This window comes from Aethalodelphis obliquidens, unplaced genomic scaffold, assembly GCF_003676395.1.
Source record: "Aethalodelphis obliquidens isolate GAN/ISIS:26980383/991018 unplaced genomic scaffold, ASM367639v1 scaffold55, whole genome shotgun sequence".
NCBI classification, from domain to species: Eukaryota; Metazoa; Chordata; class Mammalia; order Artiodactyla; family Delphinidae; genus Aethalodelphis; species Aethalodelphis obliquidens.
The window spans coordinates 8,669,695-8,682,994 of NW_020837999.1; the positions used below are offsets into that span (position 1 = coordinate 8,669,695).

Consider the following 13,300-nt stretch of genomic DNA (forward strand, 5'->3'; position numbering starts at 1 on the left):
CTCTGTTTATTCTTTTTTCTTTTGCCCTACCCAGGTACGTGGGGAGTTTCTTGCCTTTTGGGAGGTCTGAGGTCTGCTGCCAGCGTTCAGTAGGTGTTCTGTAGGAGTTCTTCCACATGTAGATGTATTTCTGATGTGTTTGTGGGGAGGCAGGTGATCTCCGCGTCTTACTCTTCCGCCATATTGAAGCTCCCCTACACAGTGCTTTTTGTGAGAAAAGCTGCTCACTGTTTGAGTCAATGTGATCAAAACTTGGTGTGGGAGCTCTACACTCAATGACAATGACACTTAACTCCACTAAGGGCAGGAAAATATGTGGCCAAGCCTGCTGAATTTTTATGCAAGAAATGTGTATGTGCGTGGGACAAGGGGAGGCAGAGGGCCTAATTCTATCTGTCACAGGGAAAGGGATTATCTGGAAAAGCTTCTTAGAGGAATGTAGATCAATAATTGCTTATGTATTTTCAAGATTGTAAATTAAGGAACAAATCAATCCTAACAAAACCATACAGAAAATTTAACCTAACCATCACAGACTGATATTTCAAAAACAGATGCCAAGAGACTGACTTTTCAGAGATATACAAGTTTCACTCCTTAAGATAACTATATATTATGAGCAAACGTGCTAAAATGTATTCCCCTGCTCACTGTTCCAAATAAATATGTATTTCTGCTTTGCGTGCTGTTTTTTCAATAATATTAAGGTGGAGTCTGGTCACTTAGAATAGTAACAGTCTGGATCCCAGTATTCATATTCATCTTTTTAATTTCTATCATTACGCTAAATGTCTTAGTTTAGAAAAAGAGTATAAAAATAAGAAATATGGATTCCAATAGTCATTTACATATTTTATCATTGTTCTTTTTGCTTGGAGAAAACATCTTTACCTGATTAAGGACCTTCTGAAGGTGTGGGGTCCCCATCCGATCAGCAATATGTCTGTAAGCCGGGTGTGAGAGAAAAAATTTCCTTTCTGCCAACGTGGCAGCCTTTATATCCTTCTTCCCATCTATGTCCTTCTGGCTCCTGTTTACCACCCCAATGTAACCTAAAACAAAACACACACCTATGGAGTTGGGACACCTTTGATTTATTCTGGGGAAATTTTAAAGCTCTTGAAGAGGCTGAATAAGAAAAAAAAATTATTTCAGGGCCTGAAGAATAGATCCCTTTACAAAACTCAGTTTGAGATATCAGTATTTAACAACGGCTGGATGACTTGGCTAACGTTGATTTTTTTAGCATTAACTAAGTACTGTCTTTTGTCCTTAAAAGATCTGTGCATTTAAATAGAGTAAATCTCTAAGCAGTTTTGTCATATAGCAGGCAAGTAAATAATTCAGACTTAAACAGTATACATGTATGCAATCTATGATGAATATTTATACCCTCCCTTCAAACACCTTCCTTTTCCTGTTTTCTTATTATTTGAAGGAATAGTTCTCCCTTTGGATAATTTTTAATACATCATTTGGGAACACCATGCCATTCCATAAAATGTTTAACTAATCATCAATCCATTCCTCACAACTGTGGAGGCGTTAAAATCCAGCTTCCCATTGTTTTCCCAGTTGTTTCTCTGCCACATCATCAAAGGAAGTCCTGTACAGGACACAGTACATTACCCCTGCGAAGCGGCAGCAGCTTATTCTCTAGGATATCCCTGGCATCCGTTCCCTCATCCATAAGATCCAGTTTGGTGATGACTCCAATGGTTCTTAGACCTGCATCACAAACAAACCCCACATTACACAATTTGCAGAATACTAACAAGTTTCAGAGACATATATGTCTCAATGCTAATTACAAAGCACTCATATCCTGGTTCTTTCCCTGTTCCTCTCCATCTTAGTTTGTTTTCTAATCCACTACCCCAGTCTGGTGAAGGTCAACGGGTTGAGGCAGAGAGTTGCAAACCACCCATCCATAAGATAACCCTTGATTCAGGAGAGAAAAAAACAAATAGCTGCTTCACCAAAATACTTTCAAATGTATGAGTTTATTTTTGTACTACGCATACATGGAAATGATACATTTAAATTTTCCTCCCAGGGACTGCACACAATATGGATGTTTTAATTTTTTATGTATCACATTACTAAAAACAAAAAAAATAGGCTACACATGGACCAATGATATGGGTGTGTCATAAACCAAAGCTTATTATTGATCCAGTTCTGAGTACCTGAGGTCAAAAACATAAAAAGAAGAAAACTACGTATAGGATACCATCATCCCCAAAAATAAACTCACAGAAAAGGAAATATGACTTAATAGAAGCCTGAAATAGGAATTCTGAGCCTTGGATTCTAGTCTCAAGGCAAGTCATTTAATTCTCTGGGTCTCAGTTTCCCTTATCTGTAAAATAAAGCATTGGAAGTTATTTAATCTTAAAAAGTACTCCAACCACTAATTTTTTTAAGATGGGGAAACTAAGGCAGAGGGAGATTAAATAACTTTCCCAAGGTCATATAAGAAGTGGATCTGGGCAGTCTGGTTCCAAAGTCCATGCTTTTAACCAATATACTGCTTATCGTGGTAAAAAAAAAATTTTTTTTTAATTTAAAAGGCTTAAACCAAGAAAGTCAAAGAAAATGGGAAAGGAATGCAGAAAATTTTTTAAACTGTAAATCTAGCTGGATGACTGCTAACCAACTTAAAATATCAGAGAAAGAGGAAAACTGCATCCAAGAAAGCCAACGAAAGGAGACGTCCAGAAACTAAATAATTTACATCACAGCATCTCAGTAAGATTCAAGACCTGGGGGACAGAAAGCCCTGAAAACTATGGAGAGTGGTGGTGGCAGCTGAAGCTGAAAATAGAAATACTGGATGGAAGCAGTCAGATTTCCATGGGTAACATAGCTAGGAGCTGCCCTGGTCCATCCTGACAGGACAGTGAAGGTTTACTCTCTGGAAAGACTGAACTAGAAAAAACTCTGAACTCATGGGTACCTGGCCCAGTTTGGATGGATCTGGTATTAAAAGAGGATGATTAAGTAAAATTCTACATAGAGAATGGCAGGGACCCCCCTCCCCAGGCCAGTTCCCTAATTTGACTTCAGGAAAGAGATGGCTGGCAGACTTTAACCTCCCAAGCAAGAGATTGGAACAATGGTCTGGGGATACTAACCATTCCAAGAGAAAAACATATATATTGATATTCGAAGGAACAATAATTAAAATAGTCCAATAAATCATTCTGCTGTGAAGTCTATCATTCCATAATTCAAGAACACCCACACAGAACTCCAACCACCTGATAATATTTCACCCTTAAATATCAATGGACAGCCAAGGAGATTCACTAATATGAGACCAAAACAAATAAACATTATAAAGCTGAACTTAAAGAAAACAAAGATAATGCAAAATACAGAAGAAAACTATTATTTGTATTAATATCCTCAGACAGAAAGGAGAGGTCATAGCATTCATGGGACAAAAATAGAATGCCATAAAAAGGAAATTTTTGAACAAACAAAAATAATTTTCAATAATTAAAGATATGAGGGCTTCCCTGGTGGTGCAGTAGTTGAGAGTCCGCCTGCTGATGCAGGGGACACGGGTTCGTGCCCCGGTCCGGGAAGATCCCACATGCCACGGAGCAGCTAGGCCCGTGAGCCATGGCTGCTGAGCCTGCACATCCGGAGCCTATGCTCCACAACGGGAGAGGCCACAACAGTGAGAGGCCCGCGTAACGCAAAAAAAAAAATAATAATTAAAAATATGAGAGCAGAAATAATAATGTTGGAATACAAAGTTAGGAACCCCCCCAGAAAACAAAAGAAAAAGAAGTAAATAATAGGAAAGGAAAAACTTTTTTAAAACTAGAGAAATGATTCAGAGATACAACATCTGAATGATTGGCATTCCAATAAGAGAAAGAAGGACAAACAGAAACAGTTGGAGATGTGGGGACATACTATTCAATGAGATGTCCTATAAGTGAAAGATGAATTTAGGGATTGAATTAACTCATCACGTGCCCAACACAATATGAAAAACATACACATACCTACACACACACAATATGGCATATAAGATTTCATAATACTGGGAACATTACAGCATCAGTCTTCCCAGCAGCAAACTGGAAACTAAAAACCCGCAGAGTAATGTTTTCAAAATTCTGAGAGAAAGATAATTTCTAGACTAGAATTCTAAATTACCAATAAATGTGACAGTAGAAAAAGATATTTTCAGACATGCAAAATCTCAAAATATTTTACCTCCCTTTCTCCTTTTTTTGTGTGTGAGGGGAGGGACAATTACTAAAAGATGTGTTCCACCAAACATGGGAACAAACTAACAAAGAAGTAGACAGGAAATCCAGGAAGCAGGGAATCCAATCTAACCAGAAAAAGAAGGAAATTTTTAGGATGATGTAGATCCCGGTTTAAGGCCAGGAGAGCAGTCAGTATCTATTAGAATAAGAGGACAAAGATTACTGAAGAGATATCTTCCCCCACCAAGAAAAGAAAATGAAAGTGATAGGATACTTAAAGCCTAATGCTTTTGAAGGTATTAAGAGATTTAGACTTCTGTAGGAGAGGTTGGGAATGCACTGGTGACAGATACGTAGACTATGCAAACAAACAAAAAAAGAGACAACTATCAACCTCAAAGACAGCAGTATCACTCAAGAAAGGAAATTTAATCATAATTTAACACATGGTTCAGTTGTGAATAATATTTTTAGAATCATAAATATTCATTTAGCAAAATATGATATAGTTATATTAGTAGAATTGGGGAGGTAAGTGTATATATGTGTGTGTAAGTATATGTGGGTATGGGAGGCAGCCAAATCCTTAAATATGGAGGTAAATAACAAAAGAAAGTTAGAAGGGTTGAAAGTGGTATTCTCTGGAAATCAGTAATCCAGAGTCAGGAGGAGTGGGCAAGGGACTAAAAGTTTTTATTAAAAGCCTTAGAGACTGGTTTTTCTGAAGTGATGTACCTTTATAACATTAATAAAAATAAGAGTTAAATTTTAAAAGTATTTTCTTCACTACTCCCTATTTCTGAAAAGGCAGAAAAGTCTATGCTTAGTGGTGTCCCAGAAATGGCCAATGAAATTATTTTCTTTTTCACTCTTAGTTATACAAGTAGGCAACTGAAATAATCAATGAATGCCTGCTGGCAGGCTCAAGACCTACACTGTTAGATCTCAAAAAGACATTGCCTGAAGAGATTCAAAGGCACCATGTTTTTAAAAGCACTTCACTGGAAATATATAGATTCAGATAAAAATAATAATAGAGACCATTTGTTCAGTCCTGATTATGTGCCAGACATAGACCTGAAACAACTCTGAGATAGGTACTATTATTTCTCAATTACACTTTCCTCAAAGTGAGACTTGGAAAGGAAAAATACACTTGCCCAAAGGCTTGCAGGCTGTAGGGTGTGGAAGGCAGGCAACCTAATTCCATTTTTAATCACTATCTTTTTCTGCCTCTCAATTCTTAGCTAGATTCTACAAGTGATTAGCTGTGTTATTTGGCAAGTTATTTACATCATCTGGGCCTTTTTATCTACAGAACTAAAGGTTTAACTAGATGTCTCTTTCAAGTCCAGAATTCTGGGAAGGAGAACAACTTCCAGATTCAGAAGAGGTTATGTAGAGTAGTATGTAAAGTAAAAAGTAATGTAATAAAATTCTTGCCCTCCAACTAAAAGGAAAATTTTAAATAATACATTAAGAGCTAATAAATAATGTGTGATACTTTGTTTCAATTATGTTTCTCTTCAGTAAAGAATAGCCACAATGATGAGTACTGACAAGTCCTGACGAAGACCTAGAAAAAACATACAAGGCACTTCAAAAATCTGATTCTTATATATAGCATAGATCTAAGAGCATTGAGTCAAGGATTGGACTGTTTAGATTCAAGTCCCAACCGTTTCCCTTGTTAGCTCCGAGACATTAGTTTCCTCATCAGGTATAACCACATCAAAAAGGTAATCATCACAGTTTACATTTGATGTCTGGGATAATTATTAATAGCATCCCCTTTAACTCTCAAATGACTTCAAACAGAAGAATAAGTTACATGTTTACTCTAACTCAACAATAAAATGAGGAAACAACAAACCTATGTTTTAAAATTACATAATAGGACTTCTGGTTTCTGGTCCACCACGTAAGGGGCTTGGAAGTTGCCACTGTGTCCTACCTAACAAGTGAACAACTGAAAAATTAACAACACTTCTGAGATTCATCAGAGAACTGAAGCCACAGAGCAAACCACTGTCCCCCAAATTTGGAGAGACAGATAGGTGAATACAGAGAATCACAACTTACTGGAGCAGAAACACAAAAGCAGAAAACTCTGTGGGAACCAGGGCCTAGGCAGAAAAACCTAAACTGTAATTGATGAATTGCTGGAAGCTCAGTGTGGGCAGTCTAAGAGTTAAAAACTCCAGGGGGACCCAGTCATAGAGGGTACCCATACTTTTGTGAGTTTTGCTTCTAGGAGCTCAACCAGGTTCTCACAGTGACTATCTGAGAAAAATCTCCCTGTGCTTCAGAGAGGGGGAGAAAGAAACAACTTGATTTAAAAATGGGTGAAAGACCTGAACAGATATCTCATCAAAGAAGATATACAGGTGGCAAGTATGTATATGAAAAGATGTTCCACATCATACACCATTAAGGAGTTGCAAATTAAAACAACAGTAAGATATCACTGTACACCTATTAGAATGGCCAAAATCCAAAACACTGACAATACCAAATGCAGACAAGAATGGGGAGAATGTTAGCAACTCTCATTCACTGCTGGTGGGAATGTAAAATGGTACAGCCACTTTGGAATATGGTTTGGGAGTTTCTTACAAAACTAAACATAATCTTACCATATGATTCAGTAATTGTACTCTTTCGTATTTACCCAAAGGAGCTGAAAACATGCCCATACAAAAACTTGCATACAGATGTTCATAGCACCTTTACTTATAATTGCCAAACTTCAGAGCAACCAAGATGTCCATCAGTAGGTGAATGGATAAATGAACTGTGATACATCCAGGCAATGGAATATTATTTAGTGCTAAAAAGAAATGAGCAATCAAACCATGAAAAAACATGGAGTAACCTTAAATTCATATTACTAAGTGAAAGAAGACAATCTGAAAAGGCTTTATGGTGTATAATTCCAACAATATGACATTCTGGAAAAGGTAAAACTATGGAGACAATAAAAAGATTAGTGGATGCCAGCAGTTAGTGGAGGCAGGAATGAAAAGGTGGGGCACAGAAGTTCTTAGGGCAGTGAAAACTATTCTGTATGATATTACTATGATGGATACATGTCATTATATATTTGTCCAAATCCATAGAGTGTACACCACCAAGAGTGAACCCTAATGTCAACTCTGAACTTTGAGCATCAATGTAGGTTCATCAATTGCAACAAATGTACCAGTCTAGTGGGCGATATTAATAGTTGGAGAGGTTATGCACGTATGGGGACAGGACATACATGGAAATTGTACCTTCTACTCAGTTTTTCTGTGAATATGTAAAATTGCTCTAAAAACTAAAGTCTATGAATTAAAGACAATTAAATAACATAACACATGTAAAGTATCTGGTACATAAAAACCACTCAATAAATGAAAATTGTGATCTCACCAATTTTGTTTTTCACCACTACTCCCACTCTATTCCAGTCCTAAGCTCCTGTGACACTCAAGTCGTAGCTCTCCATGTGATCATGCATTCTTGCCTCTTCACCTTCACAATGCTATCCCTCTCAGTTTCAAATATCCTTCCCTCTCTTCTTTTTTTTGTTATTTCCTACTCATTCTTCAAAATACTTTATAGGCCTCTCCTGCAGGTCCTTAATCAGGCTCCCACAAGTGTAAGTGTGGAACCTTTTCTCTGTGACTTCAGAGCTCTCTGCATACACTGAAATCATAGTTCTTACATGACACTAGGAATCTGCTTATTTATCTGTCTCATCCACTAAGCCATGATCTCTTCAAGAATAAGGACAACATCTAATCTACATATTCCAAGCAATTCATATAAGGTGCCAAACACAGAGCGGGAACTCAATAAATGTTTATTTATCAAATGAATAAATGAGTAAAAAGCATGTTTACTTTTCTTAGGTTTAGACAAGAATTGAAATACAAATTCCAAAAAAGAAACATGATACCATTCTACCATGTTACCTAGGTTTGTTGTCAATACAGTGATTTTCCTATAAGAACACTGCCATTTCTTCCATTTATATAGGCAACTGAATTGTAAGCAGTGTGTTGTTTCATCTAATTAAGAAATGGGACAAAACCAAGCCACGAACCACATTAGCAGTTGCCAGAAAGGTAATCTGGAACACTGTGTACACTGAAACGGCAGCAATGAAAAACAAAATCAATGAAGAATTAGTGTAAACATGTATACAGCAAAATTAAAAACAGACTTAGGAAATTAGATGTCCTTCAGTTAATGCATCTTTTTTGTTGTTGTTTTGGGCTTTGGTGGTATTTGAGTTGGGGGTGGTTTGAAGTAAATGCTGTTCTTTCTGTTTGGCAAAGATTATGGAATATTTTACTTCTGAAAGCAATCAGTGATGAATAGGAATAGTTTCATCTTTTTTTCCTATAAGTTTTCCATTAACATTATTTTCTTGTTATTTTCCAACAGTTCTGAATAACACAGTTCTCATTTTCAAAGTCATCAGATAATATTACTGCATGTGATACTAGGTAAAATATTAAGTAAATAATAGAAAACATAAAAATTACTGTTGCTATGGTAACAGAGACTATCTTACTCACCGATTTATACCCAGAATCTAGCGCAGCACTTGAAAGATTTAATATTTGTGGAAGGAAGGGAGAGCAGAAAGAGAGGGCAAAGGGAGACAGGATATAAGAGAGGGAAAGGAAAAAGAATTACTCCAAAGGTAAGAAAACTTAGGTATAGAGTGGTTCTTTCTGAGAATCTGTACTCCAAAACAGACTAAGGCATGAAGGAACAAAAGAAAAAGAATCCACATACAGTAGTTCCCACCCCCATCTGCAGTTTCACTTTCTATGATTTCATTTACCAGAGATCAACTGTTGTCCAAAAATCTTAAATGAAAAATTCCAGAACTAAACACTTTATAAGTTTTAAATTGAGCACCATTCTGAGTAACTTGATGAAATCTCCCACCATCTTGCCCCATCACCCTGGATGTTAATCATCCCTTTGTCCAGCGTATCTACCCATTAATTACCTAGTAGCCCTCTTGGTTATCAGATCAACTGTCACAGTATCTTCATGCTTGTGTTCAAGTAACCTTTATTTCACTTAATAATGACCCCAAAGCACAAGAGTAGTGATGAGGGCAATTTGGATATGCCAAAGAGAAGCTGTAAAGTGCTTCCTTTAAGTGAAAAGAAACAAGTTCTCAACTCAATAAGGAAAGAAAAAAATCATAAGCTGAGGTTGCAAAGATCAATGGTAAAAATCAATCTTCTATTGAAACTGTGATGGAAAAAGAAATTCCTGCTAGTTTTCCTGTCACACCTCGAATATATATGTATAGGGAGAAAACATAGAATATATAGGGTTTAGTACTTTCCACGGTTTCAGGCATCTCCTGGGGGTCTTGGAACATATACCCATGTATTAGAGGGACTCCTGTATACTTATATCTCCCTGCTTTTTCTCCACCAAAATCCATTTTCTTTCTCTTCCTTGGCACACAGCTTAACTATATTTTCAAATCTCCCTTACAATTGAGTTACAATCTCCCTTATAATCTGCCTGTACTGAGTTCTAACCAGTGGAAGTGGGTGAAGTGATATGTGCTACTTCTAGGCTTGGTCTGTATAACTTCCCACGTATTCTTCTGCCAGCTCTTTCACCTTCTACTTGCTGGATCTAACCATAATAAGTCCCTAAGTCGCTATGGGTGACAAATATAAGTATCTGGGCATCTATGAATGATGTCATAGACAAGAAACATCACACTACCCGACACTACACTGAAAATCAACTCAGCATAGACATTTCTACTGTTTGCACCACTACATGTTTCAGTCTATTTATTACTGTATATCAGTACAAACAATGGTACTCTGAAGACGAGAGCTGCCATAATGAAAACCTGGCTTAGCAAGATTAGGTAGCAAGGGAACAAGTATTGCAGCATGGAAAGATGAAGATTCATGTTATACAGTAGCTGTGTATTTTGTAAACCTGCCGCATGTGATAAGTTGTAAGGCAGACTAAGTGCCTACTGAAAGGAGAAGCTATTGAAAAGGGCCTGGATGTTAATTTGTCTTGATTGTTCCTTGCTGCTTAAAGCAAGGTATTTAAGAAAGAAATGAGTTCACAAATTTATTATTTTGCAAGCAGAAAAAGAAAGGATTAGAGAGAAGCTAGAAATCTGGGTCTTTTAATGGTTGAAAAAGCCAACTGTTCTTGTAACTCAAATAAGAAAATAGACTGAAAAGGCTCTGAGCAGCGAACGTCCACTAAGAATTTCAGTTAAGCAAAGGAGCTCAGTAATTTCTCTTTCTAGCTTAAAAGCGTAATAGGGTTCAGACACACATTTCTGCTATAAACTAGAAAACTGATAAAATATATAAAACAATAGTTTTCAGACATGAAATAATAGGTTGTACAGGACTATGATGCTTGAAAGAAGAGAAACAACAAAATAAGTCATACAATTATTCAACTACTACTTGGAGGCAATTTCTGGACAACAACGCAAGGAGGAAAAATCCAAAGAGATTCCAGCAGTCCTGCTTAGTTGAAGAGACATAGATTGGATTTCAAGGAGGCCAAGGCTGCTAGAATTTACAGGATCCTGTGCCAGATAAAAGGGAGCTATGAATAGAAAGAGCTCTACAAATGTGCATAGGGGTCTCCCCCAGTCTTTGAATGCATGCATGCCTAAGGTAAAACTCCACAAGGCTAGGCAAAAAACAACTTCCAGGGAGCGCTAAACCAAACAATTCCCAGAGCTCACATAGGGCTGGGAATCATTAAGTCCCACCAGCCAGAGGGGAGAAACCTGTTGAATTAAAGATACCAAAAGGATCGAACCTCAGTAAAGGTTACTGTAGACCCACCCTTTAAAGAAACATAAAAAGGCCCTCTCCACTATGTGAGAGAACACAGCAAGGTGGCCATCTGAACGCCAGGAAGAAAGCTTTTAGCAGAAACCAACCCTGATGGCCCACTGACTGGGGACTTGCAGCCTCCAGAACTGACCCCTTCCAGGAGGCCACATTACAGTGGATCATCCTGTCTCCTTGGGTTCTCTTGGCTGTGACAGTTTCTCAGGCTTTCCTTATTTTTCAAGACCTTGATAGTTTGGAGGAGGACTGGTAAATAGCTAACTGGGGTGGGGGCGGGTGGTACCTTCAAGATGGTAGAGGAGTAAGACATGGAGATCACCCTCCTGCGCACAAATTCATCAAAAATACATCTACAGGGAAGAGATATGGGAACATATGTATATGTATAACTGATTCACTTTGTTATAAAGCAGAAACTAACACACCATTGTAAAGCAATTATACTCCAATAAAGATGTTAAAAAAAAAAACATCTACATGTAGAACAACTACTGAATGCTGACAGAAGACCTCAGACCTCCTAAAAGGTAAGAAACTCCCCACATACCTGGGTAAGGCAAAAGAAAAAAGGAAAACCAGAGACAAAAGAATAGGGACAGGATCTGCACCTCTGGAAGGGAGCTGTGAAGGAGGAAAAGTTTCCACACACTAGGAAGCCCCTTCACTGGCGGAGACAGGGAGTGGTGGGGGGAAGCTTCAGGGCCATGGAGGAGAGCGCAGCAACAGGTGTGCGGAGGGCAGGGCGAAGAGATTCCAGCACAGAGGATCGGTGCAGACCAGCACTCACCAGCCTGAGAGGTTTGTCTGCTCATCCACTGGAGCGGGTGGGGTCTGGGAGTTGAGGCTTGGGCTTGGGAGTTCAGATGCCAGGGAGAGGACTAAGGTTGGCTGTGTGAACACAGCCTGAAGGGGGCTAGTGCGCCACAGCTGGCCGGGAGGGAGTCCGGGAAAAAGTCTGGAATTGCCTAAAAGTCAAGAGACCATTGTTTCGGGGTGCGCAAGGAGAGGGGATTCAGAGCACCACCTAAACGAACTTCAGAGATGGGTACAAGTGATGGCTACCAGGGCAGACACCAGAGACAGGCATGAAATGCTAAGGCTGCTACTGCAGCCACCAAGAAGCCTGTGTTCAAGCACAGGTCACTATCCACACCTCCCTTCCCGGGAGCCTGTGCAACCCGCCAGTGCCAGGGTCCCGTGATCCAGGGAAAACTTCCACGGGAGAACACACAGTGCACCTCAGGCTGCTGCAATGTCACGATGGCCTCTGCCGTGACAGGCTTGCCCCGCACTCCGTACCCCTACCTCCCCCCGGCCTGAGTGAGCCAGAGCCCCCCAGTCAGCTGCTACTTTAACCCCGTCCTGTCTGAGCGAAGAACAGATGCTCTCAGGCAACCTACACACAGAGGCGGGGCCAAATCCAAAGCTGAACCCCGGGAGCTATGCGAACAAAGAAGAGAAAGAGAAATCTCTCCCAGCAGCTTCGGGAGCAGCGGATTAAATCTCCACAATCCACTTGATGTACCCTGCATCTCTGGAATACCTGAATAGACAACAAATCATCCCAAAATTTAGGTGGTGGACTTTGGAAGCAACTGTAGACTTGGGGTTTGCTTTCTTCATCTAATTTGTTTCTGGTTTTATGTTTATCTTACTTTAATATTTAGAGTTTATTACCACTTGTCAATTTGTTTATTGATTTGGTTGCTCTCTTCCTTTTTTTATATATAGATAAATATATTATTTTCCTTTCTCTCTTTTTGTGAGTGTGTATGTGTATGCTTCTTTGTGTGATTTTGTCTGTATAGCTGTGCTTTTACCATTTGTCCTAGGGTTCGGTCTCTCCATTTTTTTTTTTTTTTGGTACAGTTTTTAGCACTTGTTATGATTGGTGGATTTGTTTTTTGGTTTGCTTGCTCTCTTCTTTCTTTCTATTTTTTATTACTTTTTAAATTTTTTAATTATTAATAATATTATTTATTTTAATAACTTTTTAATTTTATTTTTTCCTTTCTTTCATTCTTTCATTTTCACCCTTTTCTTCTGAGCCATGTGGTTGACAGGGTCTTGGTGCTCTGGCTGGTGTCAGGCCTGAGCTTCTGAGGTGGGAGAGCTGACCTCAGGACATTGGACCACCAGAGGCCTCCCAGCCCCACATAATATCAGACAACAAAAGCTCTCCCAGAGGTCTCCATCTCA

General features: G+C 38.7%; 1 protein-coding gene across 5 annotated transcripts in view; it reads right to left on the bottom strand.

The window, feature by feature from the left end:
• The window catches only part of DNM3 (dynamin 3), a 571,656-nt gene that overhangs the window by 375,512 nt on the left and 182,844 nt on the right, over positions 1 to 13,300 (bottom strand). For all 5 annotated transcript variants that reach the window (XM_027086312.1, XM_027086311.1, XM_027086315.1 and 2 more), the window contains exons 5-6: positions 1,630 to 1,728; positions 892 to 1,052 (exon numbers count right to left, since the gene is read on the bottom strand). In XM_027086312.1, the coding sequence (XP_026942113.1) occupies positions 892 to 1,052; positions 1,630 to 1,728 (260 nt within the window). The remainder of the gene's footprint in view (positions 1 to 891; positions 1,053 to 1,629; positions 1,729 to 13,300) is intronic.